General features: G+C 47.0%; 7 protein-coding genes across 9 annotated transcripts in view; 2 read left to right on the top strand and 5 right to left on the bottom strand.

Annotated features, from left to right (window-relative positions):
* Window positions 1–1551: 1551 nt before the first annotated feature.
* LOC9648556 (linamarin synthase 1) lies at window positions 1552–3227 on the bottom strand. Its single transcript, XM_002984796.2, has 2 exons — window positions 2683–3227; window positions 1552–2633 (listed from the first exon to the last, which is right to left on the bottom strand). The coding sequence occupies exons 1-2, from the start codon at window positions 3197–3199 to the stop codon at window positions 1690–1692; spliced, it is 1461 nt and encodes a 486-aa protein (XP_002984842.2). The 5' UTR covers window positions 3200–3227; the 3' UTR covers window positions 1552–1689.
* Window positions 3228–3651: 424 nt separating this feature from the next.
* LOC9648555 (ATP-dependent zinc metalloprotease FTSH 2, chloroplastic) lies at window positions 3652–6208 on the top strand. Of its 2 annotated transcripts, XM_024689862.1 has the most exons (5): window positions 3652–4941; window positions 4994–5307; window positions 5377–5617; window positions 5684–6052; window positions 6112–6208. In XM_024689862.1, exons 1-4 carry the CDS (start codon window positions 3736–3738, stop codon window positions 6023–6025), a joined length of 2103 nt encoding a protein of 700 aa, XP_024545630.1. In that variant the 5' UTR covers window positions 3652–3735; the 3' UTR covers window positions 6026–6052; window positions 6112–6208. The 2 variants fall into 2 exon arrangements, with proteins under 2 accessions (XP_024545630.1, XP_002984945.2); XM_002984899.2 differs by having other exon boundaries at window positions 5684–6176.
* LOC9648554 lies at window positions 6166–7442 on the bottom strand. Its single transcript, XM_024689863.1, has 2 exons — window positions 6372–7442; window positions 6166–6267 (listed from the first exon to the last, which is right to left on the bottom strand). Exons 1-2 carry the CDS (start codon window positions 7323–7325, stop codon window positions 6238–6240), a joined length of 984 nt encoding a protein of 327 aa, XP_024545631.1. The 5' UTR covers window positions 7326–7442; the 3' UTR covers window positions 6166–6237.
* A 1343-nt stretch (window positions 7443–8785) lies between these two features.
* Window positions 8786–12902, bottom strand: LOC9648553 (cobyrinate a,c-diamide synthase). 2 transcript variants are annotated; one of them, XM_024689860.1, is made up of 16 exons: window positions 12768–12902; window positions 12639–12714; window positions 12326–12581; window positions 11900–12266; window positions 11632–11846; window positions 11487–11576; window positions 11310–11431; window positions 11117–11254; window positions 10461–11059; window positions 10325–10398; window positions 10154–10261; window positions 10000–10101; window positions 9607–9948; window positions 9287–9554; window positions 9023–9191; window positions 8786–8949 (listed from the first exon to the last, which is right to left on the bottom strand). In XM_024689860.1, exons 1-14 carry the CDS (start codon window positions 12886–12888, stop codon window positions 9303–9305), a joined length of 2862 nt encoding a protein of 953 aa, XP_024545628.1. In that variant the 5' UTR covers window positions 12889–12902; the 3' UTR covers window positions 8786–8949; window positions 9023–9191; window positions 9287–9302. The 2 variants fall into 2 exon arrangements, with proteins under 2 accessions (XP_024545628.1, XP_024545629.1); XM_024689861.1 differs by lacking the exons at window positions 8786–8949; window positions 9023–9191; window positions 9287–9554 and having other exon boundaries at window positions 9837–9887.
* Window positions 12903–13563: 661 nt separating this feature from the next.
* LOC9648764 lies at window positions 13564–15027 on the bottom strand. Its single transcript, XM_002984793.2, has 2 exons — window positions 14287–15027; window positions 13564–14235 (listed from the first exon to the last, which is right to left on the bottom strand). The coding sequence occupies exons 1-2, from the start codon at window positions 15022–15024 to the stop codon at window positions 13657–13659; spliced, it is 1317 nt and encodes a 438-aa protein (XP_002984839.1). The 5' UTR covers window positions 15025–15027; the 3' UTR covers window positions 13564–13656.
* Window positions 15028–18131: 3104 nt separating this feature from the next.
* On the bottom strand, window positions 18132–20300 carry LOC112351655 (pentatricopeptide repeat-containing protein At4g02750-like). The gene is made up of 2 exons (XM_024689903.1): window positions 20126–20300; window positions 18132–20044 (listed from the first exon to the last, which is right to left on the bottom strand). Exons 1-2 carry the CDS (start codon window positions 20298–20300, stop codon window positions 18132–18134), a joined length of 2088 nt encoding a protein of 695 aa, XP_024545671.1.
* A 33-nt stretch (window positions 20301–20333) lies between these two features.
* The window catches only part of LOC9648552 (pentatricopeptide repeat-containing protein At1g09900), a 2774-nt gene continuing 1047 nt past the window's right edge, over window positions 20334–22060 (top strand). The window contains exon 1 of the mRNA XM_024689902.1: window positions 20334–22058. Within this exon, the coding sequence (XP_024545670.1) occupies window positions 20403–22058 (1656 nt within the window). The 5' untranslated portion in view covers window positions 20334–20402. The remainder of the gene's footprint in view (window positions 22059–22060) is intronic.

Genomic DNA, 22060 nt, shown 5'->3' with positions numbered 1-22060 from the left:
GATGTACGCCTTTCATTGCTCAAACTCAACAGTGTTTTGCAGTGAAACCAGGAATTGATGTGTTCTTGATATGCAATCTTGTCCAGTACAGTATTTTGTTGTATGTGACTGCGGCAATTCACAACTTCATTGTTGTTTACTAAGTCTAAAAGAGCATTGAGTTTGAGCAAGCTGGCTTCCCAAAACGTTTATCATTGTCATGTCCTTGCATTTGTGATTATAGAGGTTATGTAGGTTGTCAAACAGTTGCTCTATGATTGAGATCACCTCTGTGAATTTTTGCCTATAATAAGTTTATTTAATCTGATTGCTACAAAACTTAGAAGCTTAATAGCAGAATACTATTTGGAAGATAATATCACTGCTAGTGTTGTGGGATTGTTACAGTTTCTTTCTGTGCAGCTCCTATCCAAGATTTAAGGGAGCAACTTTCTTCTTTAATATCTACCAGCAGGCTTCAGCAAAACCATGGATACAAACACTATGGTCAGTGGATCTGCAGTTTTTTTTTGTTTTTTTTTTTTTTTTGTTGTTAACTTATGTCATTTGTTTACGTGAGACGCATGTCAACAGCACCAACGGCCATATATTCTTCTCTAGCTAAAACCTGAACAGCTCCTTCACCAAGAAGCTCGTTAATGCCTTTCTGGAACTGCTTGTACTTTGCCGGGTTTGTAGGACTTATATACCAAATTCCTCTTTCCCAACTGTTGTCAAGAGTGTCAAGATGTTATGATTTGCAGGGGGTGATTTAGCATTTGCTACAATGTTGTGGGCACTGACACATCCAAATCCGACCACACTGCTGTTGTCTCTCATTGTTAGAATGTCTATCTCTTGATCAAAGCATTTTTATCCCAATCTATCCCAATCAAACATTTGACTATTTAATCCAGTCTAGCAATTTCTTGCTAATGGCCTGCCATTGGTTGACGCTCCAAGAATCAACTATTAGAACAGGAATATGCCTATAGGACTCATGTGCATGAATAAATTCTTGTCAGGATTTACTCCGACATTCTTGGTCATTCTTGGTCATTCTTGGTCATGTATGCTAAAGGCAAGTATATTACCTTGCCAGTTTCAGATACAAACTTTCCCTAGCTTGAGCTCTTTGTGTTTTAAGTTTCATTCTCCTTTTCTGGGAGAAGATTTGATCAGAGGACCAAACAATGAGAGATGTGTGACTTAACGAGCTCAAAACTACTCAATGGTCGTTCATAGCATAACAATGAAGGATTTATCATTTTAATCATTCACTAGCTGGTGTCGAAATCCATTCTCGAGAGCTCCTGGCGACCCACAAGCAGATTCACAGTCGCTTGCTTGGGCAATATGTCTTTCATTTTGCATTTATTCTAGCATTTATTTTTATTTCTTACGAAAGAAAATTGGATATCCATCACAAACAAAAAAACAGCAGTGAACGTTAGAGTTCACATCATTTTTTCCCTCTCAAGCACAGCCCTATTCATTTGACCTTCAATCCAGTGGGTTTTATGGTGTATTTTTGTGTTCTTGTGTATTCTTGAGAGGGAATATTGGCTCATATTTAAACACTTCTTTTAAAAACTTTATTTCCATTCTGTTGATAGATTGTCTTTTCTCATTTGTGGATCCTTTTGTTCTTAGAGTCGTTTGCGGATTTGAAGAAAACACGGAATGTGGATGTGACATTATAAACTTGGGTCAAACTTTGAAAGATAGGGCATTGACAAACGCTTGCAAATTGCCGTGCGAGCTTCCACCGCTGGCCACGGCCTTCCTCGCCTCGATCTTGGCCGCGCCCACATTCGCCCGGATCTCCTTTCCAATCTCTCCGTGCATGAGCTCGTCCACAGCTCTGGCAATCTCCTCTCGCCCCAGGATCCCGTCCCTGGAGTGATCCTTGACCCGCAGCATCAGCTTCCTCTTGGCCAGGAACGAGCAATTGAGGTTCTGCTCCGACAGGCACGGCCACCCGACCATCGCCACGCCCGCGCACATCCCCTCGAGCGCCGAGTTCCATCCGCAGTGCGTGATGAATCCGCCCACCGCGGCGTGGCGGAGGACGCGCATCTGGGGCGCCCACGACACGACGCAAGCGCCATCGCCACTGCGCTCCAGGAACGCATCGAAGATCTCGCGCGGGAACTCGCCATCCACGAGATTGGGCCGTATCGACCAGAGCACGCCCACATTCTTCTCGGCGCAGCAGTGATCCAGCGCGTGGAGGAGCTCCTGGAACTGATCGCTGGGCATGACCGCGATGCTCCCAAACGCGACGTAGAGCACCGAGGAGTTGGGTCGCGAATCCAGCCATTCCAGGCAGCGGAGATCCTCGCTAGAGAGCGCGGCGCGGAGGTCTTCCTGGCCGCCATCGCCAGAGCCATGCATGTGCTCGTCGGGGAGAAAGGGGCCGATTGGGAGGTAGTTCTTGACGCCGTAGTGGTGGTGGAAGATCGAGACGATGTCCGGCTCCAGCGCCTGGAACGTCCCCGAGAGGATCCAATCGGCCTGGAAGAGACGCTCGTAGGGCGGCTCGAAGAAGGGGATGATCGGGTGCTCCTCGTACCAGGCCAGGGGAAGATCAAATGGCGAGAACGATGGGATTCCAGGGAAGAACTCGATCGTCTTGTCTCCAGTGGTGCGATCTGGGAGAGATCCAAGTTAACATCACGAGAAAGATCTTCGAGAACTCACTCTTGACCGGGACGAATCCCTCGGATCGAAGCCTCCTCATGTGGAGCGTGACGAGATCAAAGGTCGCAGAGGTCGTGGAGAATGCCACTCTCACGAGCTTGAATCTGGTGGCAATGTCCTGGATCCAGTGGAGGAAAAGGTCGGAGATGATCGCCTTGATTGGAATCCCTCGCTCATGGATCATCGATTCCAGCAGCTCCTCCACGCCGCGCTGCAATCCGTCGCTGGATTTGATCACCTCCTTCAGTCCCTCCATCCCGGGGGGAGGATGATCGTTGGCACCGCGCTCCGGCATCCCGTCCGAGACTCCCACGAAATCGATGCCCTCGCGGGTGATGGGCTCCCGCGACTTGAACATCCGCTCGTGATTCTCAAAGGTGTTGATGAATGTGATCTGGAAGGAGCCCAGCGCGGCGAGCTTGGAGCAGAGATGGAGGAGCGGATTTACGTGACCTGGGATCACCCATGGAACCGCGACCAAATGGACTAGTTCTTGCGGAGGAGACGATGATCCCATTGCTTGTGCAGGCACAATGAAAATCTTGTGGTGCGCGGAGCTCTTATCCCGATATTAAAGGTGAATGCTACAAGACACACAACATGCTAGAAACGCGAAAACGTCAAAATAATAATCATCTGTCCTGAAAAAGGTGGTGGGAGTATATTCCAGTATATGTTCTCATCTAACGGCTCACATCGTTCTAGATTGAGTTTATGATTTGGGTAAATTCAGTTTAAACATCTTTTTAACATTTTGGGGCGGTTCACATTATTCTAGATTGATTTAGTATATTCTTGTTATTTCATGTCTTGGTTTTGTAGATAAGTTGATAAGTTGTTAAGTTATAATCATTGGGAAATTAAAACATAAAACACGAAACTAAGCTAGTATTAGCATATTCTAGGTATATTCATTTCTTCCAAGGGCAAAAGGTTGATATTTTCATCTCTGTTTCTAGGGTTCTTAGATCGCACGCAATGCTATGGCGTCTTCCTAGCCACTCGTGAGGTAATCCACTCCGGGAGGGCAACGCATTCACGCCAGACTTTACTATGGCGGCATCGGCAGCGTCGGCGGCGGTGCTCGCGTCTCCATTCCTCCAAGGGACTCTCCGCCATGGCAACTATCTCCAGGTTTGCCATACCCAGCAATCCAGGAGCCATGTCCATAGCCCTAGCTCTAGAATCCAGGCGCTGGCGCTAGCCACGCACAGCGGCGGCGATCCGGCAGCTCCAAGTCCCGTGAAAAGATTGATTCTCAAAGGCATTGCTGGCGCGGCAGCGATTCTCGTCGCGGTGTCGCCGGCATTGGCCGCTGGCGAGGATTTGATGCTCGAGCAGGGCCAGCAGCAAGCAACGTCGTCGCGGATGTCCTACACGCGATTCCTCGAGTACCTGGACAAGGATAAGATACGAAAGGTGGATCTCTACGACAATGGCATGGTGGCGATCGTCGAGGCAGTGGCTCCAGAGCTTGGAAACCGGGTACAAAGAGTGAGAGTCCAGCTTCCAGGGCTTCCCGAGGAGCTCATCCGGAAGATCAAGGCGAAGAACGTCGACTTTGCTGCTCACATCCCGCAAGAGGATCCTGGCAACGTGGTGCTCAACATTATCAGCAACTTAGCGTTCCCGGTGCTGCTCCTCGGGGGTCTCTACTTCTTGTCGAGGAGAACTATCGGGGGACCTGGGAATCCAAACAATCCTTTCAACTTTGGAAAGTCCAAGGCCAAGTTCCAGATGGAGCCGAACACTGGGGTGACTTTCAACGACGTTGCCGGTGTCGATGAAGCCAAGCAGGACTTTATGGAGGTGGTGGAGTTTCTCAAGAGGCCAGAGAGGTTTACTGCCGTTGGTGCTAAGATTCCGAAGGGAGTTTTGCTGGTCGGGCCGCCTGGTACTGGGAAAACGTTGCTTGCTAAAGCTATTGCTGGAGAGGCCGGTGTTCCGTTCTTCTCGATCTCGGGGTCGGAGTTTGTGGAGGTTTTCGTCGGGATTGGAGCGTCCAGGGTCCGTGACTTGTTCAAGAAAGCCAAGGAAAATGCTCCTTGCATTGTTTTCGTTGACGAGATTGATGCGGTTGGCCGGCAGCGAGGCACCGGAATCGGAGGTGGAAACGACGAAAGGGAACAAACTTTGAACCAGCTGCTCACTGAAATGGATGGATTCGAGGGCAACACAGGAGTAATAGTCGTTGCTGCTACAAACAGGGCTGACATCCTTGATGCCGCATTGCTGAGGCCAGGAAGATTTGATCGACAGGTAACTCGAGTGTTGGCATTCTGCCTTACCTTCTTCTCTTTTCTTATTTCAGGTGTCTGTCGACGTCCCCGACGTGAAAGGAAGGACAGAAATTCTCAGAGTTCATTCTGGGAATAAGAAGTTTGACGGTGATGTGTCTTTGGAAGTGATTGCCATGAGAACACCGGGTTTCAGCGGTGCCGATCTTGCTAATCTTCTGAACGAGGCAGCTATTCTAGCAGGGCGGAGAGGCAAGACAGCAATCTCAGCCAAGGAGATAGATGACTCTATCGACAGAATCGTCGCGGGAATGGAAGGAACTACGATGACCGACGGCAAAACTAAGAGCCTTGTTGCTTATCACGAAGTTGGACATGCTGTGTGCGGGTAAGATTGGTCACTTTTGTTCGTTTCTTTGGCATCAAATACTGACGCAGGCTTTTCCTGTTTAACAAGGACTCTGACGCCAGGACATGACCCGGTACAGAAAGTTACGTTGATACCACGAGGCCAGGCTCGGGGCCTTACATGGTTTCTTCCGGGAGAGGACCCCACTTTGATCTCCAAGCAGCAGATTTTTGCGAGAATCGTTGGTGCTCTCGGAGGCAGAGCCGCAGAAGAGATCGTGTTTGGCAGTCCGGAAGTCACAACTGGTGCTGCGAGCGATTTGCAACAGGTTGCTTCGATGGCCAAACAAGTAAGCTGTTTCATTGGAATTGCTTTCCAAGTTCCAACTCTCGGAACTTTTGACTGCTTTACGCAGATGGTCACGGTGTTTGGAATGTCAGAAATTGGGCCATGGGCTCTGATAGATCCTGCTGTTCAAGGTGGTGACGTGATCTTACGTATGATGGCCCGGAACTCCATGTCCGAGAAGCTAGCCGAGGACATAGATCGGTCCATAAAGGCCATCTCGGACAAGGCGTACGAGATTGCTCTCGGCCATATTCGTAACAATCGCGCCGCTATAGACAAGATCGTGGAGGTTCTGGTTGAGAAAGAAACCATGACAGGCGACGAATTCAGAGCCATCCTATCCGAGTTCACAGAGATCCCCGCCGAGAACAAGGCCGCTTTGTCTACGCCGACTCCGGTTGGAGTATGAAGCACGCACAACACCACCATTGTCCAAGTAAGTCGTGCACTTTTAAACGCGTATATAATATTCTTTGGTGTGGGAGACATGTACAGAGATGTGGGATTTCTTTCCTTCCCACTTGGAAGCCATATATCTTTTAAGTTATTTCTCTCGGACCTCTTGGTATCAAACAAAATTGGAGACGCTCAAGCTCTCTCGCTTTTCAAACGAACTCTCGGTTACCAGCGCGAACGTGAACCAAACATAGACTGCGCACAAACAAAAAACGAGCCGTCACCTTTCAACTTAGAGAACGAACCGAAGAAACCAGACGAAAGAAACAAAAGAAAATTCGTTATGGAGAAGATCGTACCTTAAGAGCGCCTTTGTTCTTCCGGCTGGACTCGGCATCGGCTTGGATGATCCGCAGCAAGAGTTGAGATGGATCTCTTCTGGCACAACGAGGCGAAGGACTGCACGGCTCGGAGGAGAGCTCGTCTGAGTCCCGGTAGAAGCCGCCATCGTCGTCCTCCTCGATGCTACAGAACCGCGACGCTGGCCTCGACGAGAAACGGGACAGAGCAGGACTCGTCGGCGATGGCGAAGCAACCACGAGTTCATCGTCCTCTTCCTCGTCAACTTCCGGACCATCCTCGGCCTTCTCCGGCTCGACTTCTTCCTCGACACAGGCGAACCTCACCTTCTTCAAGCACTTCTTGGAGTTCTTCCCCGACTTGAGAGCGCTGGGGAGCGGTGGCACTGGCACTGCCGAGCGAGCGAGCTGCTTGACGCCGAGCAGCGAGGGAGAGTCGCACGACTCGACGCGGAACCTGTCCGAGTGGTAGTAGAAGTTTTTGGCGAAGAACTCGCGGCTGGCGGCGGCAGCGAAGTCGAAGCCACCGCCGTACTCGTCGTCGTCCGAGGCGTAACCGAAGAGCTTGACTTCGTCGCAGGAATCAAAGCTCGTCTGAAACTCGTGGTCGTGGCGGGGGACGTGCAAGATTTGATGGTGGTGAGAGGAGGAGTCACTGCTGGAGAAGCTACCGAGCGAGTTGTCCGTGCTGCTGCCGGGGCTCTCCAGGTCGCTGGAAGAAGAGGACGAGCTTGTCACGGGCGAGGCAATGCTCTTGCTACTAGTCGCAGTGCTAGAACCAGAGCTCTGGATTGGAAACTCGCTACTACTCGCAGTGCTAGAGCCACCGGAGCTCTGGAGTGGAAACTCGTCACGGAAAAAGCCAGGGACAGGACTTCTCGGGAACTCGGAGCTGGATCCTCCACCGCCATACCAGAGCTCGAGGAGCATGCTGGACATGTTCTTGAAAGGCATCGATCCCGCCGGCGCTGGTGGTGGTGGATGCTTCGGATGGTGATGAAGATCGAGAAGCTCTCCCTCGAAGACTATATCGTTGCTGGAGCAACACCTCGAAACGCAGCACCGGCGGTCCACCAGTTCTTCCTCGACGCGACGATCCAACTCCTGGACTACCTTTCCGGATTCACACTCCCACAGGCTCGAGCGCTGCTGCTGCTGCTGCTCCGAGAAGATCTTCCTGGGCGATGCCAGCTTCCCCTGGAGCAAGCTTTTCATCTTGCGGGACAGGGAAATGGATCTGGGAGAGCGAGGAGAGCTGAGCGCCGGCCCAGCTTTTCTACCAGTGCTGCTGCTTATCACCATCAATCGCGGGGGTGGAGCAAGAGAGGAGGAGGAGGAGGAGGAGGAAGATGGCGATGGCGATGGCGACGGGGAGGCGCTCCCGGGATGATCACTCTGTTGGAGATCCTTTTCGACCACCGTCGCCCGGTCAGCAGTTGGTGGTGGTGGGCTCTTCTTCGCCAACAGCTCCTCGTCTCTCCTCCAGCGATGCTGGTGTTCTTGGCGATCGAGCTTTTGTTTGGGAACACCTGGCTCGAGCTCCCATTTGAAAGGGACGGCGATCACAGGGCTCTCAAATCCGCCGCTGTTGGGAGGCGCAGTCGCCCACCTCGATTTCTCGTCGTTTGGGGGGTCCTCTTCCACGAACAGAGGGTGTTGGAGTGGAAGCTTTCCCGGTGGGTAGACCCTCCTATTCGATCGACTCATGTCTTTCTTTTCTCCTTTCTTCTTGCCTCCAATTCAAATCCTCTCTATGAATCTTTCCTCGTTTGGTAATCGATCGATGGATCGGCTAAGCTAATCCCACCACCGCCAATCCCTTGTCCCTGCATTCTTCGATCTTCATCACTATGGATTCATCGCAGTCTAGCATCCTCCCCACCAGTTTGACTTTTTGGAAAACTCTCAACATCACTACTGTGAGAAAGAAAAAAGGCGGAGGATCGATCACAGCAGTGGCACAAGCGCCACCACCCTCCAACAAACAGTGGAAAAAAAGCCAAGCGAGAAAAAGGTTCTTGAAAATGTGAGCCACGCAAGAACCCTAAAAGTTGGAGCGCGAGATTATATTATATCCCACCCCGCCACCCCGGCCAACGTCATCCTACGTGACCGCTAAATTTGCCAGGCGGGGCCCCCAAAAAATGCAACCTTGGAATACAAATGTTTGACAACATGGTTGTCTATTTTTTCTTTCCATTGTTTCAAAGTGCTTTCTTTTTTTCTTTTTTTTTCTTCCTGCTCTTGCTCTCACGACGTCCGTCCACACTCCTGCTTGATTCGTTCGTTAAATTTGTTGCTCGCTCGCTTGTTTTGTTCTCTTTCGGTTCTTGGAAACTTTCGAGCCCATTTTTTGACAATCTCGGCACGCGAACATGGGCAAGTCACATGCAAGTTTGGAAATATCACGCCAGTGGACTAAGGAAAAATCTTTATTTGCGCACCACCACCTTTTGTCAAAGTTCCAAGCCCTAGATCGGACGGCTCGCATGGCACCCGCGTTTTGCGTCATGCTTTGCTATCTCCTCCACTTTCTGTAATGGGTCGGTTTGAGGTCGATTGATACCATCATGGGCTTCTAGAAAAATTTAAGCAAAAAAGAGAATTCAATAGTCAATCGAACTCTAGATTGAAAAGCGATTGCTGCTTACCTTTAAGATGCATTGAATTCTCCAATCTCCAACCAAGGGAGTGTTTGTTCTTCTTCTCTTTCTTTTTAGCACGCAGCAGTCATGATGCGCACATTGGTTGGGTCTTTTTCTTGATCATAACCCACTAATCTTTGGTTGGGCCCCTGGGAGCGAATGTCTGATCACGATCCTGCGAGAAACCACGCCGCAAAGTCCGTGAGCACTCAGTGGCTTCGAGCAGCCGGGAAAGAGAAAGAAAGTAAAGGAAAGAAACAAGCAAAGTACCTGATACACCACCGTTTCACTCGACTAAAAAGTGCCTGTAGAGCTCCTCTGGACGGCATTTTTGCCCCGGCTTGAGCGAAAGCTTCAGCACTCCACTGGCAGATGGAGCCGAGACTGTAGATGGGTGGAGGATGTGAGCCACAAGCTCCATTCCCTCCACCACCCTCAAACCGGGTTGGCTGAAGTATGATCCGTCGCAAATGTAGACTTGTCGAGACTCCACCGCCGGCACGGACCAAAACCCCGGCTGTCTGGCGAGCTTGTGCACCTGGAAGCACGAAAATCAGCAGACAAAGATATGGGGAATCGTAAACAAGTACCTCGGACAATGTCTGCTCGACGGATGTGGAACAAGGAGCCAGAATAATAAACTCGGGAGCGTAGGATGTGATACGTTGCCAGTGTAGCCTCTCAGACGCACAGCCTGGTTTTTGCAAGCCGTCGTAGGCACCGGACAGGATTTCCATCTCCGCAATCCATCGGCCCCCGAGAGTAAGCGGATCGAGGCCTTGAAGGAGAAGCAGTCTCGGCTGGTGATGGACAGCCACACTAGCAGCGATTCTTCTCAAGCGGAGTCGGAGGGAGTTTATAAGTTGGCAGGCTTCCTTGTACAAACCCAGCATGTCCGCAAGATCCATGATGAACGCCCAGATATCAGATAACTAAGGAGTGAAAATCAGCACCGACTTATGGAGAGCTAGATTTCCTCGTACCGTGTGTGGATTTACAACGAACAGCCTCGTATCTTGGAGGCCTGCTCTGGTAATCTCTTCAGTCACGTCTTTGCTATCCATGTAGCACAGAGAGCACACTTTCTGCATGAACAAAAGCCTCACGTTATGACATTCTCAAAAGAAATTTTCTAACCTGAGTGATAATTAAATGAGGCTTGGTCTTCGAAAGCCATGGGAGATCGAGTTTGTACGACAACTCATTCTCCTTCCCAATGCTGGATCGCTGCTGGTTGCGACACACCTGCAATATACGTTTTCATGAACATAGTAAAAAAACCTTTCAAGCGCAAAACACGACACTTACAATATGTCGTCCCATTCTGACTCCAGCCGGCTTATCACACGCATCGGTCACCCCAAGCAAACGGTGTCCAGCCCCTGCCAGAAACTAAAAGCGTGTGTCACAGTACAACTTTACTAGAAATACAAGGAAACTTTACCAAGCTTAAGAAGGATCTCCGTAGCCACTGGAAAGAGCGACACGATCTTGTGTGGTATCACTTTCACGTTGAAAGGCACATAAATGCCTTGATTCGGGTCCATTCTTCTTGTCGTCGTCACTAAACACTGTCGCCCAGCTGCTCGACCCTCCTCACTTATGAACTGATCATCCATCGACGTGACAGCCTCTGTAAGATCTTGTGGGGACAAAGCATCCTGTCCGCGAGCATCCCAAACCTCGGATTTAGACCTTGCAATCCTGGCAGAAGAGCCATCCTCAGTCGTCTCTTTGATGTCAACTTCGATGTCGGGACACTCCTCGTCGATAGTAAGGCGTGTGTAAACAGGACTTGAACTGAGAGACCTTGTATGTCTCCTAAACGGATCTCTTCCGCGCTCACTCCACTCACCACTAGATAGCTTGCCGTGAAACTTTGTGCGTTCCATACGGGAAGGGGACATCTCCCTCGATTCTCCGAGGGCCGCTGTCACAGCTCTTGCTGCAGCCGAGCCAGCGGCCGCTGCTGCTGCTGGGCCGGCATGCGCTACTGCAGAAGCAGAAGCAGCGGCAACGGCAGCAGCTTTGGACGAATCCATTCTGGAAGATTTTTCAGCCATAAGTCAGAAGTTAGGAGCAAAAGGCGAATGAGCAAACCTGCAGCGCTCTATGAGAGCGTGAACTATAGCCGGGTTGCTGCCGAAATGAAGCCGCGCAAACGTAGCCATTGCATTTCCTTGCATGTAGCCTTCTACTTCTTCCATCTTTTCTGAGGTTTCATACTTCAACACGAACCTGTCGCAATTCACAAAATCAAAATGACAATAAACAAACAAATAAACTGGCGTACCCTCTCGGACAGATGTTTATACCATCTGCCTGCAGCCAAAAGACCTCGCTACAGTTTAACATGTATCCGCGAATTTCGCCAATATGAGGAGGAAACAATACGCAACTTTCTTGTGTTGTTGCCTGTTTATTCTTGATAATGTCGAACGAAGAAGCAAATAATGAAAACCAAACAAACCTTGACATATTCTTTTGTTGTCGCTCCTAATTTCATTCGTGTCCAAAAAGGAAAAACGCCGCACATAGTGAACGGCTGGTGCTTGTCTGTCTGCAAGGACAACGTCATTCTGCACCACGCAAGAACTAACATTTGGACACCATACCTCGATGCCTTGTGACAAGTACATAGCGCCTCCAGCTTCTCCATAGATAATTCCTCCGGCATCAGCGAATGCTCGCACCGCGTAGAGGAGTTTCTTGTTCAGAGATAGCTTCTCCAAGTGATGCTTCAAATAGCCACCTCCAAAGATAATAGCATCCAGTCTCGTCGGGAGGGAGTCCTTCAAAGGTGAAAAGAAAACTATTTCTGCTCCGGCGTCTGTCAGAAGGACAAGAAATCCGCAACTTAAGAGAGAAAAACGAAATAATTACCTTGAAGCAACGAGAGATTCTCCTGGTAATAGAGGCAAAAGGCAGCATCCCTCGCGACTCCGATGCGGACTTTGGCATAAGGCAGCGCTGAACGGATGTTTTCCAAGTAAAAGTTCGGGCCACCCTTTGGCTTCCACACACCGGCAGCCTCTAACAGACCATCCAAGTCGACGTGATGCTCAATCAAATCGGCAAAAACTTGAATGTAGCTCGCCGGTACTGCTTCTTCACCACTCAGGCTCGGGTAGAACTGATTCTCAGCCAAATGCAAGCCGTCTACGATAGGAATGCCACCGAGAACTTTAACGCTTGAATCGATGGCAGACACAGCTTCCATAAGCCAAGCCTTGTGAGCGGAGCTCTCCAGCTACATAGAAGAAAACAAGAAAAAAGATAAACTAGGAACGAGAAAACTTAGTAGCAAACCTTGTTGAAGATAATTCCAGCAAAGGTGACTTCTGGATCGAAAGCGGTGTATCCTCGAATCAAAGCTGCGGCACTTCGAGCAAATCCTCTGGTATCAAGCACGAGAAGAACCGGAGCTCCCAAAATCTTGGCCATTTCGGCAGTGCTTCCGGCCTCGGATTTCCCATCGCGGCCATCAAACATTCCAAAGACTCCTTCCACGATTGCAACGTCAGTAGCTGGAGCGCATCGAATGAAGCACGCTTGGTTCGCCTCTCTGGAGAATACAAAGGGATATCAAAATTCGCGAAGAGTTCTTGGGATTTTCACTCGCCTGCTCATCATCCAGCTATCCAGATTGTAAGAATCGTGCCCCGTCGCGGCCTTGTGATGCATTGGATCCGAGAAATCTAGAGCGCGGAGGAGGTAGGAATCTTAGAGCTCAAGAGCATTTATCACTCACCGGGGCCAATCTTGAATGGATGGACGCGAAGGCCGCGGCGCGTGTAGGCCGCCATGAGGCCGAGCGCGATGCTGCTCTTGCCCGCCCCGCTGCATGTCCCCGCCACAACGATCGCCCTCATCGCATTCTCACACTCCAAGTTTTAGGGTTTCTATTGGAATATGGAAATGAAATACAGAAATGTACGGCTACGATGCTGTATACTTAGACTTCACATTTTTAATTTTAATAAATGATAATAAGAATGCTAAGTAGCATTTAAAAAATATTTTTTTTATCATAAATGCTCTTGAAATTTATAATGCACTAATAAAAAAATTTATTTTCAACTTAACATATAATATTTTGAAAGTATGTTATTGCTATGCTAAGATATATAAAAACATAATGATTAGTGTATTTTCTCCATAAACTTAAAATTTTTTTATTGAGTTTTAAGATGTTATGAGGATTCATAATGACTTATCCTTTATAAACATAAACTTAATTTTTAAGTTTTTACACATATTTTATGTTAGCAATAGTAAGTAATATTCCATCCATTCTTTTAAAATTTCCACCATTTGATTCCGAATAATCACTAAATATTTTTCCAAGTTTTTACCACATAAATCTTAATAACTTTTTGCTATTTAAATTACTTCAAATTTGGTTTCAAAGTCAAATGGAGTTTCACATATTTAATCCTTAAGCTTCAAATATAATTTACAAAAATAATACAAATATATAAAGTGTTTATATATTGTTCAAATTCGGGTTCTTGTTTCATTATATTATTGCACTCTGAGAGCTCCTCTATAGCATAATTGAGTATTTAAGATTTATTTATTCCAAAATACCAAAGTTGGCAGCAAGCTTGAAAAGCTCTGCTAGCGAATGCGTTCCTCCATCATGCACTGGAGTTCTTGCCTTTTAGTCTTGCTTGCCAGTCATTACCTCTTAATATATTCCACCATGCTGCATGCTCCTGCTGAGGACAGCTTTGGGCCTTTCGAAACTCCTCCATGTAGATCTGCTCCACGAAACACGAGCAGAACTCGTGCTCTGATACAGAGTACCTTGGATCCTTATCGATCGTTTGCGCTTTCCCGTGGAAGTTGCATATAGCTTCTGCATTGTCCAACATTCGCACGACTTGCTGGACTGATCTGCGGACGAAAGACATTGTTCGTCCGTTGATAAACTCCAGGAGCACCCTCTGCCAATCTTCCTCGTCTTTCAAAAGTAAAGAGACTTCATGTGGCTCCAGCTCAACCGGTGGAGCAAGTCTCACGGTGTCCCCCCACAAAAGCCTTGATTTGCGTCCGCCTGCCTGCTTGATCCGAGCTATCTCCATGCAAGCCCCATCCAGCTCATCCAGAAACTGGGGATGGAAACCAGCGAAGAAATCCATGTCCTTGGTCCGCTGCACATCACCAGCTACGACGGCTCCCAGCACGGAGTGAAGAAGAAAGACTTCCCTTTGTTCCTGCAGCCGGGATTTAGTTGGCGAGCACGAGAAGTATAGAAACGACCAAACCTTGGTAAAACCTCCGACACAATAGATCGCTACTCGCTCCGAGTCGGCGGCCTCTGCCTGGCGCGCTTCCGGGGACGCGCCCCACACGATTTTGTAGGGAGAAACGATGGCTTCGAGCGTCAACAAGGTATCTTTCAGCTCCTTAGAGCCCACTTTTTTGGTGCCACTGTAATCGCGAGTATCCAGAGCCTCGGCACCGTCAGCAACGAATGTAAAATCGTCACCAGCGGCTGCCCTCTCCCTGAGAAACTCTTGAAGCCTCGCTACGCTCACGCCCATCCTCCAAAGAGCCTCGAGAGCCTCGAGAACCGGCTTGTGCTCGTCCGCGCCCGAGTATGCAAAGCGTAGCCCATCAAGCAGCCGTCGCAGCAACACAGCCGGCGAGCTGGCACTCTCCAAGTTCCACACGCAAACGATCACACTCTTCTCCGGGCCACGCGCATAGAGCGCGGCAGCCATTGCCCTTAACCGGCAGCTTTTGCCGGTGCCCTTGGGACCGACAACAACAAGCTCTTGCCCGGGTTCGAGAGACAGGCAGTGCCACAGCAATTCATCCATGTCCGGTGACCCCACGAAAAGAAAAGAGCCTCGATTACGAGCGTCCATGTAAGGAACAATGGTCACCTGGTTGGGCTTGACCAGATCCTTGCAATTTAGCGCCTTGATCTGCTGCCAGGATTCCCCTGTATCATACCCGGCTACGCGCCGCCGTTTCCTCGCAGCCTCTGCTCTCTCCATGAATGCCCTAACCTTTTAACCATGCAAAGGACTTCATAAAAGCGGATATTCCAATATGCTCAAAGGGTTTGTTAAAATTTCCCGCCAAGGGCGCCATAGCTGGGACAAATGTCATAGCTCCACCCAGTTCTCACAATTTTTACAGAAATCCTCACACGCTTTCATATACTTTTTTTGAGGTTAGATTCTTGAATGAATTTTGCCCCGCTCTTTCTTTTCCACATACATATCCATCTTGTTTTTTGTCAAGTGATCTTTGGGGGAATTTTTCAATGTCCATGGTCACCATAGTCACTTAAATTAAGTATACACCATGTTGGCTAGAGCTTGCTGTTTGTAGGTGGCCTTCAAGGTTGCCTAGACATCATAGGCCTTTGTGCAACGTGAAACATTGCAACAATAGTAGCCTGGAAAAGTTTTTCAAAAGCTTTACCCATCGTGCATGTTCATCTTGTGGTGCCGCTAGAGGCTCCAGATCTGCTTCACTAACGCCCCACAAACCTCACTTGTCCAAGGAAAAGTCTGCCGTGGAAAGTTTTGGGGCACCAGCTATTGTACACTAAAGAAATCTTGAATTTCACTCTTTGTGAAATAATAATAAAACTTCAATGTATAAATATAATCATAGGCAACTGATGTGGCAATCTTGGATTAAAGGCATGGCCATTTTAAATAATGATCTAAGAAGTGAAAATTATAATCTTGAAACTCACCCATTCAAGAATTACAACTTTAAAACTCAAAAATCCAACATTGAAAGGAATCACAAGCATGAAGTAGAACAATTTAAGAAATTTAAATACCAAACTTGAGATTTTAACATAAACAAAACAAACAATCAAGATCAAAATTCTAACAAGCCACCAGAGCTTAGTTAAGGAGATGATACAAAAGGCGACAAACTCACCTTGTCTCTTGAAGGTATTATATAAGCTTGTGAAAATGTTGGGACACTTGATGTGAAGCCTACAAATCACACTTATGCTTTTTACTTGAAACAATCCCATCTGAATCTCCCATTGCAATTCTTCTTTTACTCCTACAAAAGTGCTAATTGAAATGCCTATGGATGAGGCCATGTTACCAAAAAACTTTGTAGTTGGATTCAAGAAGACTAGATAATATCCTATGCATCTAACATCAATGGATCCTTGGAAATGTGAAAGACAATTTCAATCATGTACCAAAAAAGAGCTCTCATCTTTTTTTATTTGTTTGTATGCAAATCTCAATAGTAGGAATGACATCTTGGGGATATTTCTTCTTGCCATGGGCTTGGGAGAAGATATTGAGAACTTAAGCATTGGAAGAGAAGATCCACCACCAATAGCTTTACATTTGATGATATTTGTCATGCATTAATCACAAATTCATGTGTGATAACAATTTGTCTTGATACCTTATGGGGCATCTCTCACCAATGACAAGTATATTTTATGTTTGGAGACAAAAGAGAAAGCAAAGCAAGCCAAGGCATCAGGAAAAAGAAATAAATAAGCAGCTAAATTGAAAAATAAAACATAATTTAAATAACACTAAAAAAAGTACAAGAGGGTATTTGACAAAGTGTAATTTTTACATACTAGAAGTGTTCTTTCACTACAAGTTTAAAATGCTCCAAAAAAAATGGTAGCAATATAGTAATTAGAAATACTTAAACTAAGTAATATTTGGCTCTATCCAAAAATCTGAGTACATAGAAAGTAAAAATTAAAATATTATTCTTTTGTTCAAAGTAAATTTTAAATATCAAAATCTTAGGAATAAGAGTTCTTATTGACTATTACTTGCAAGAACCTTTTAATCTAATCCAATTCCATTATTTACAACTCATTTCAGCTTGTTGCTTTTTTCCCATTTCAAATTTAAAATTTTACATAATAATTTATATTATCATTTATTTCCAAATAACTTATTACACTCAAAAGTACAAGGATAAAATGTTTTTCTTCAACTTAATATATTTTAAAAGCATTTTAGAAGAAATAATATGTGTATTATGCATTCTTAATTTTCATAAATATTATTTTGTTATGCTATTTTTATGCTAAGATATATAAAGCATAATGATTAATACATATTTTTTCCATGATTTAAAGTTGTATATATGCAAACTTAAAAAATAATTATTGAGTTTTAAGATGTTTATAAGCCTCATAAACATCTTGAAACTCAATCAATTTTTTTAAAATTTTGGATTCATAATGAATTTTACTTTATAGATATAAAATTAATTTTTGAGTTTTACATGTATTTAATAATATACTTGTTAGCAATAATAATATTCTATCCATCCTTTAAAATTTTTACCATTTGATTCCAAATTATTATTAAACTTTTTAAAAAAATTCTACCACAAAAATTTTAATAAATTTTTACTATTTAAACTACTTTAACCTTCAATTTAGTTTTGAAATAATCCAATCAAGAGAGCTTATTGACAAATCCTCCAAATATTTTAGTCTCTTCTAACTGCTTTCTTTTCACAATTGAAAAATATGATGATCAAGCCAAGGAAGATTCAGTTGCAATGCGTGAATCGAACATGACAAACTGTCCATTTAGAGATCACTCACATGTAGTTTTGTAACTAAAATATACAATAGATTCATATATAAATTACAAAAACAATACAAATACATAATGTATTCATTTAAAGCTCAAAAAAATATTAAAGGTAATTTACTAAAAATTAATTTAAGTATTCAAGTAGTCAGGTGGTAGGGATACTAGAGAATATAATCTTTTTTTCTGTTAAAACATATTTATTTACCATTATCTTATATATATATATATATGATTTTTTTAATTCAAGTAATCCTCAATTAATATTAATAACATTTTAACTTATCACTATAGCCTAACAACTTTATAATTCATTATTAGGGTTTAAGTACAAAATTTAAAAATATTAGCAATATACAAGGTGTTTTAAAAATGATTCACTCAAACTTAAATCCTTTGTTCATATTGTGTAGCACATTAAAAAATACTTAAGTTAAGGTGATAACTTTTTCTTTTAAGACATATCTTTTTAGGGACAAATTTTTACTTGACCTAAATTTAAGTTAAAAATGTACCGAAAACATTTTAATTATACTCAAATGCTATAAAAGGTACGGGGCACAATTTGTGGGATCCATTTCAAGTATATTCTTGGAAGCCAAAGATGCCCTCTTGGATCTGTCACTAAAACGCTTGCAAGATGTGAGGAGCGATCCCCACGTAGCCACTTGGGACTCAAATGGCATGTTGTTTATGAGCTCTTCCGCTGCTGCTATTCTCCCCGCTCGTCCCAAAGTGTCCACCATCGCATTGTAGTGTTCTTGCCATGGCAAAATCCCATGCTCGGCACTCATCAACGTGAAAAAATGTGATGCTTGATCCACTAATCCCTGCTGCCTAGAAGCATTCAATATGCTCAAGAAGAATATGGCATCTGGAGCGCAATCGCCCTCCAATTCCATATCCCGGAAGATACCCATGGAGTCTTCGCGGTGATGTCCTCCGTGAGCAAACGAGGAGACTAACGTCGACCATGAAACTACGTCTCTCTCTGGCATGCGATCAAAGACATTTCTCGATGTTTCTAATTGCCCATTCGTGGCATATGCTGTTATCAAAACGTTCCAGCACGTAACATTCCGTTCTGGCATAGCAAAGAACATAGCCTCGGCTTCCTGGAGTTTTACACTGTTTGCATAAGCTCCCACCATCGTTGACCAAACATATATGGTGGCATAAGGAAGACTCGAAACCATTGCTTCCGCTTCTTCCAAGAGCCCAGTTACAACAAACGCTTGGATCATAGCATTGCAGCACACGCAATCCTTCTCTGGTGCTAGATCAAACAAGGACTTTGCGTCTTCTACAAGGCCAGCATCGGCAAAAACCCCAAGCATTGTCGTCCAGGTTACCGCGTTCCACTCGGGCATGAGCTCCAAGAGCTTTCGAGCGTCTCCAAGATGGCCATTACGGGCATATGCCTCGATCATCGCGTTCCAAGAAGTAATCCCTTTCTCCTCGTTCGGCAAGAGCTGAAAGAACACCTCCTCGGATTTTCCCAGCTTTCCCGCCTGTGAAAACGTAGCGATCATCGTATTGCACGACACTCTGTCCCGACGTGGCATCGTACGGAACAAGGACTCCGCTGACGCGGCACACCCGTTGTGGGCATACGCCGACAGCATGGCATTCCACGTCATCATGTTACCGCCAGGTGCTGATGCGAACACCCTCTCGGCTTCCTCTACGTGGCCGTGGTGTGAGTAGGCAGAGATCATGGTGATCCACGTCACCACGTCACTCTCGGGCATCTTGTCCAGCGTAGCAGCCGCTGCTACTAACATCCCATTGTGTGCGTACGTGGCGAGGAGGGCATTCCACGTCACTAGGTCCCGGCGGCCCATGGAATCGAACGCCAGCTTTGCTCGTTGGACATCTCCCGCCTGTGACCACCCACTGATAATCGCGTTGCCAGATGCCACATCGTCTTCCCCGAGAGGTACGTTTTTCGTGGCGTCCTCTACGGATCCAGCGTGAACGTAGGCGTAGATCATGACGCTGCGCGAGCAAGAGCCATGCTCGGGCATCTCATCGAATATGCGCTTTGCATAATACAGATGCCCAGAATGGGCATTTGCTGCAAGGAACGTATTCCAGGACACAAGATCCCATTGAGGCATTGAGTTAAAAAGTAAAGTTACTTCCTCGAGTAACATGCTTTCGGCGTAAGCAGATAAAAGTATATTCCAGGAAACAATATCAGTAGCCGGCATAGTATTAAAGCAAGCTTTTGCTTTGGAAAGATATCCGCAAGCAGCATATGCTTGGATCATAGCATTCCAGGAGACAGCGTTGTGCTCGGGAGTGGAGAGAAAGAGAGCTTGGGCCTCATCGAGCCGTTGGTTCTGAGCGTACGCAGCAATCATGGTCGTCCATGTTACCACGTCACGCTGCCAAAAGGGCATAGCATGGAATAAACGCTGGGCTTGATCCAGATGCCCTGCCCGGGCATATGCTGCAAGGATAATGTTCCAGGAGAAAACATTAGGGTTCTTGATGGAATCGAATGTAGCTCTAGCATCGACAATGCTGCCACATCGCGCGTACATGGCAACGCAGAGATTTGCGAGAATGATGCCACTCCCGTGAGCGATCGAGTCGTGAATCCGGCTGTGGATACGCTTCGCGCGCTCAAGATCCGTGCACGATTGGAGAAGGCGAGCTAGATCATCGTGTGAAGGGGCTCTCTTGGATGGAATTTGGACAGGCATCACAGATTTCTTGAAGAAGTGCCCAGCTCATGGTCGCGAAGAACCCTACGAATTTAGTTTTGCTAGGGTAGAGAGATGAGGCCGCGATGACGATGGCGAGCGATGTTACGCTCGTGCTACAATCAGGTAAGTAGCAGCTCCAGGAATTTCCAGTCGCGATTCGCGAGCACAAGGGCCAAGATTTCCAAGAAGATCGACGTGGTTGAGACGATCGGCCGCGTTCTCAGTGGGGGATGGACGCCCGACACGGCGAAGAGGCTCGAGGGTCTAAATGCTGGCCTTGTAGAGCCCCAGCATGCCGTGGAGGTCGTGAAATCCATCAAAGATCGCCGAGTAGCGCTCAAGTTCTTGAGCTGGGTGGAAGGCCAGCGCGGTTACTCTCATTCCAGCGTCTCCCTCGATGCCCAGAAGAGAGTCGTGAACCAGCTCGTTCAGCAGATCCAGCAGCGCGGCCCGGGCTTCTTGGACGTGGACGAGGAAACTTTCAAGCTCGTTCTTCACAGCTTGGTGAGAGATGGTCGATCCAAGCTTTTGATACCGGCTTGCGAGGCCATGATCGCGGCAAAGAATGGTTTCATGGCTGAGAAGGACGTCCACAACGTTCTTCTCGAGATTCTCGTCGCGACGAACTCCACGGACAAGGCCTTGGACGCGTTCAAGACGATGGTAGCATCCAACTTTGCTCCTCGATCCTCGACGACGCTGGAGAGTTTGATCCAGCTCCTCGCAGCGAAGCCGGAGGAGCGTCTCGCAGAGATCGAGAGCGTGCTAGACTGCCTGGGATCCCAAAAGGTGGCCGTGGAGTCCAAGACTTGGTCTGCCGTCGTTGCAGCGTTTGGGAAAGCCGGAAAGGGAGTTCGCGTCTACGAGATCTTGAAAAGAATGAGCAAGGCCAAGTGTGCTATAGGTGGTGACGCTTATGACTTCGTCGTGCAAAGCTTGGCTAAAGCGGGGATGCTGGCACAGGCACTGGAAGTCTTCGAGACGATGAAGAGCGAGTCTTGCGTACCGTCACTCGTGACTTACAACGTCCTCATCAACAGCCGCTGCAACGCTGGTGAGTTTGGAAAGGCTCTCGATCTGTTCCAGAGTATGAAACGCGAGAAGAGAGTGGAGCCGGATAGATGGACTTACAACACTCTCATATCCGGGCTTTGCAGCTCGGGGAACACCGAAGGAGCCAGGAAGCTTTTGTCCGAGATGAGAGACAAGAACATCGCGGCCAACGTCTTTACTTACAGCTCCATCATCAAGAGCCTGGTGAAGGAGGCAAAGCCCGAGGAGAGCTACAAAGTTTTGGAAGAGATGATGGCAGCCGGGTGTAACCCCGACGTGTTTGCCTTCAACGGCGTCATGCAAGGCTTTGCGAGGTCCAACAACATGGAGAAGGCGAGAGAAGTATACCAACATATGGTGGAAAGCGGATACAAGCCGGACAACGTCTCGTACCACATTCTCATCCACGGCCTCGCAAAGATCGGCAAGCTTGACGAGTCCTTGAAGATCCTGTCCGAGATGGTGATGAGAGGACAGACGCCGTCCATGCAGGCGTACTCGAGCCTCGTTCGAGCGCTAGCCAAGGCACGGAGAGTCGACCACGCAAGCAGCCTGTTCGACGAGATGATTCGAGGCGGCCACCACCCGGACAGACTTATGTTCTACGAGCTTATACTCGGCCTCTGCCAAGCGGGGAAGGTGAAAGATGCCTCGGAACGCTTCAAGCAGATGCCCAAGCACGGCTGCCAACCAAACGTCCCCGT

This window comes from Selaginella moellendorffii, unplaced genomic scaffold, assembly GCF_000143415.4.
Source record: "Selaginella moellendorffii unplaced genomic scaffold, v1.0 SELMOscaffold_64, whole genome shotgun sequence".
NCBI lineage: Eukaryota > Viridiplantae > Streptophyta > Lycopodiopsida > Selaginellales > Selaginellaceae > Selaginella > Selaginella moellendorffii.
The sequence above is the reverse complement of the archived record's forward strand: the minus strand, read 5'-3'. Positions and strand labels throughout refer to the sequence as shown.

Bases quoted from the DNA above. Each gene is read 5' to 3' on its own strand.
- LOC9648764 (XM_002984793.2), bottom strand. From the start codon at position 15,024: ATGGAGAGAGCAGAGGCTGCGAGGAAACGGCGGCGCGTAGCCGGGTAT. The intron at 14,236-14,286 runs GTTTGGTCGTTT...TCCCGGCTGCAG, and splicing joins GTGTCGGAGGTTTTACCAAG to GAACAAAGGGAAGTCTTTCT.
- LOC112351655 (XM_024689903.1), bottom strand. From the start codon at position 20,300: ATGCCTGTCCAAATTCCATCCAAGAGAGCCCCTTCACACGATGATCTA. The intron at 20,045-20,125 runs GTGGCAGCATTG...TTATCCTTGCAG, and splicing joins CGTTGCCATGTACGCGCGAT to CATATGCCCGGGCAGGGCAT.
- LOC9648553 (XM_024689860.1), bottom strand. From the start codon at position 12,888: ATGAGGGCGATCGTTGTGGCGGGGACATGCAGCGGGGCGGGCAAGAGC. The intron at 11,577-11,631 runs GTATGGTGTCCA...TTGTCCTTGCAG, and splicing joins ACTTGTCACAAGGCATCGAG to ACAGACAAGCACCAGCCGTT. The intron at 10,399-10,460 runs GTAAAGTTTCCT...AGTTTCTGGCAG, and splicing joins GGAGATCCTTCTTAAGCTTG to GGGCTGGACACCGTTTGCTT.
- LOC9648554 (XM_024689863.1), bottom strand. From the start codon at position 7,325: ATGCCTTTCAAGAACATGTCCAGCATGCTCCTCGAGCTCTGGTATGGC. The intron at 6,268-6,371 runs GTACGATCTTCT...GTTTGTGCGCAG, and splicing joins AGAACAAAGGCGCTCTTAAG to TCTATGTTTGGTTCACGTTC.
- LOC9648555 (XM_024689862.1), top strand. From the start codon at position 3,736: ATGGCGGCATCGGCAGCGTCGGCGGCGGTGCTCGCGTCTCCATTCCTC. The intron at 4,942-4,993 runs GTAACTCGAGTG...TTCTTATTTCAG, and splicing joins CAGGAAGATTTGATCGACAG to GTGTCTGTCGACGTCCCCGA. The intron at 5,618-5,683 runs GTAAGCTGTTTC...TGCTTTACGCAG, and splicing joins TTGCTTCGATGGCCAAACAA to ATGGTCACGGTGTTTGGAAT.
- LOC9648556 (XM_002984796.2), bottom strand. From the start codon at position 3,199: ATGGGATCATCGTCTCCTCCGCAAGAACTAGTCCATTTGGTCGCGGTT. The intron at 2,634-2,682 runs GTGAGTTCTCGA...GATCTCTCCCAG, and splicing joins GGGATTCGTCCCGGTCAAGA to ATCGCACCACTGGAGACAAG.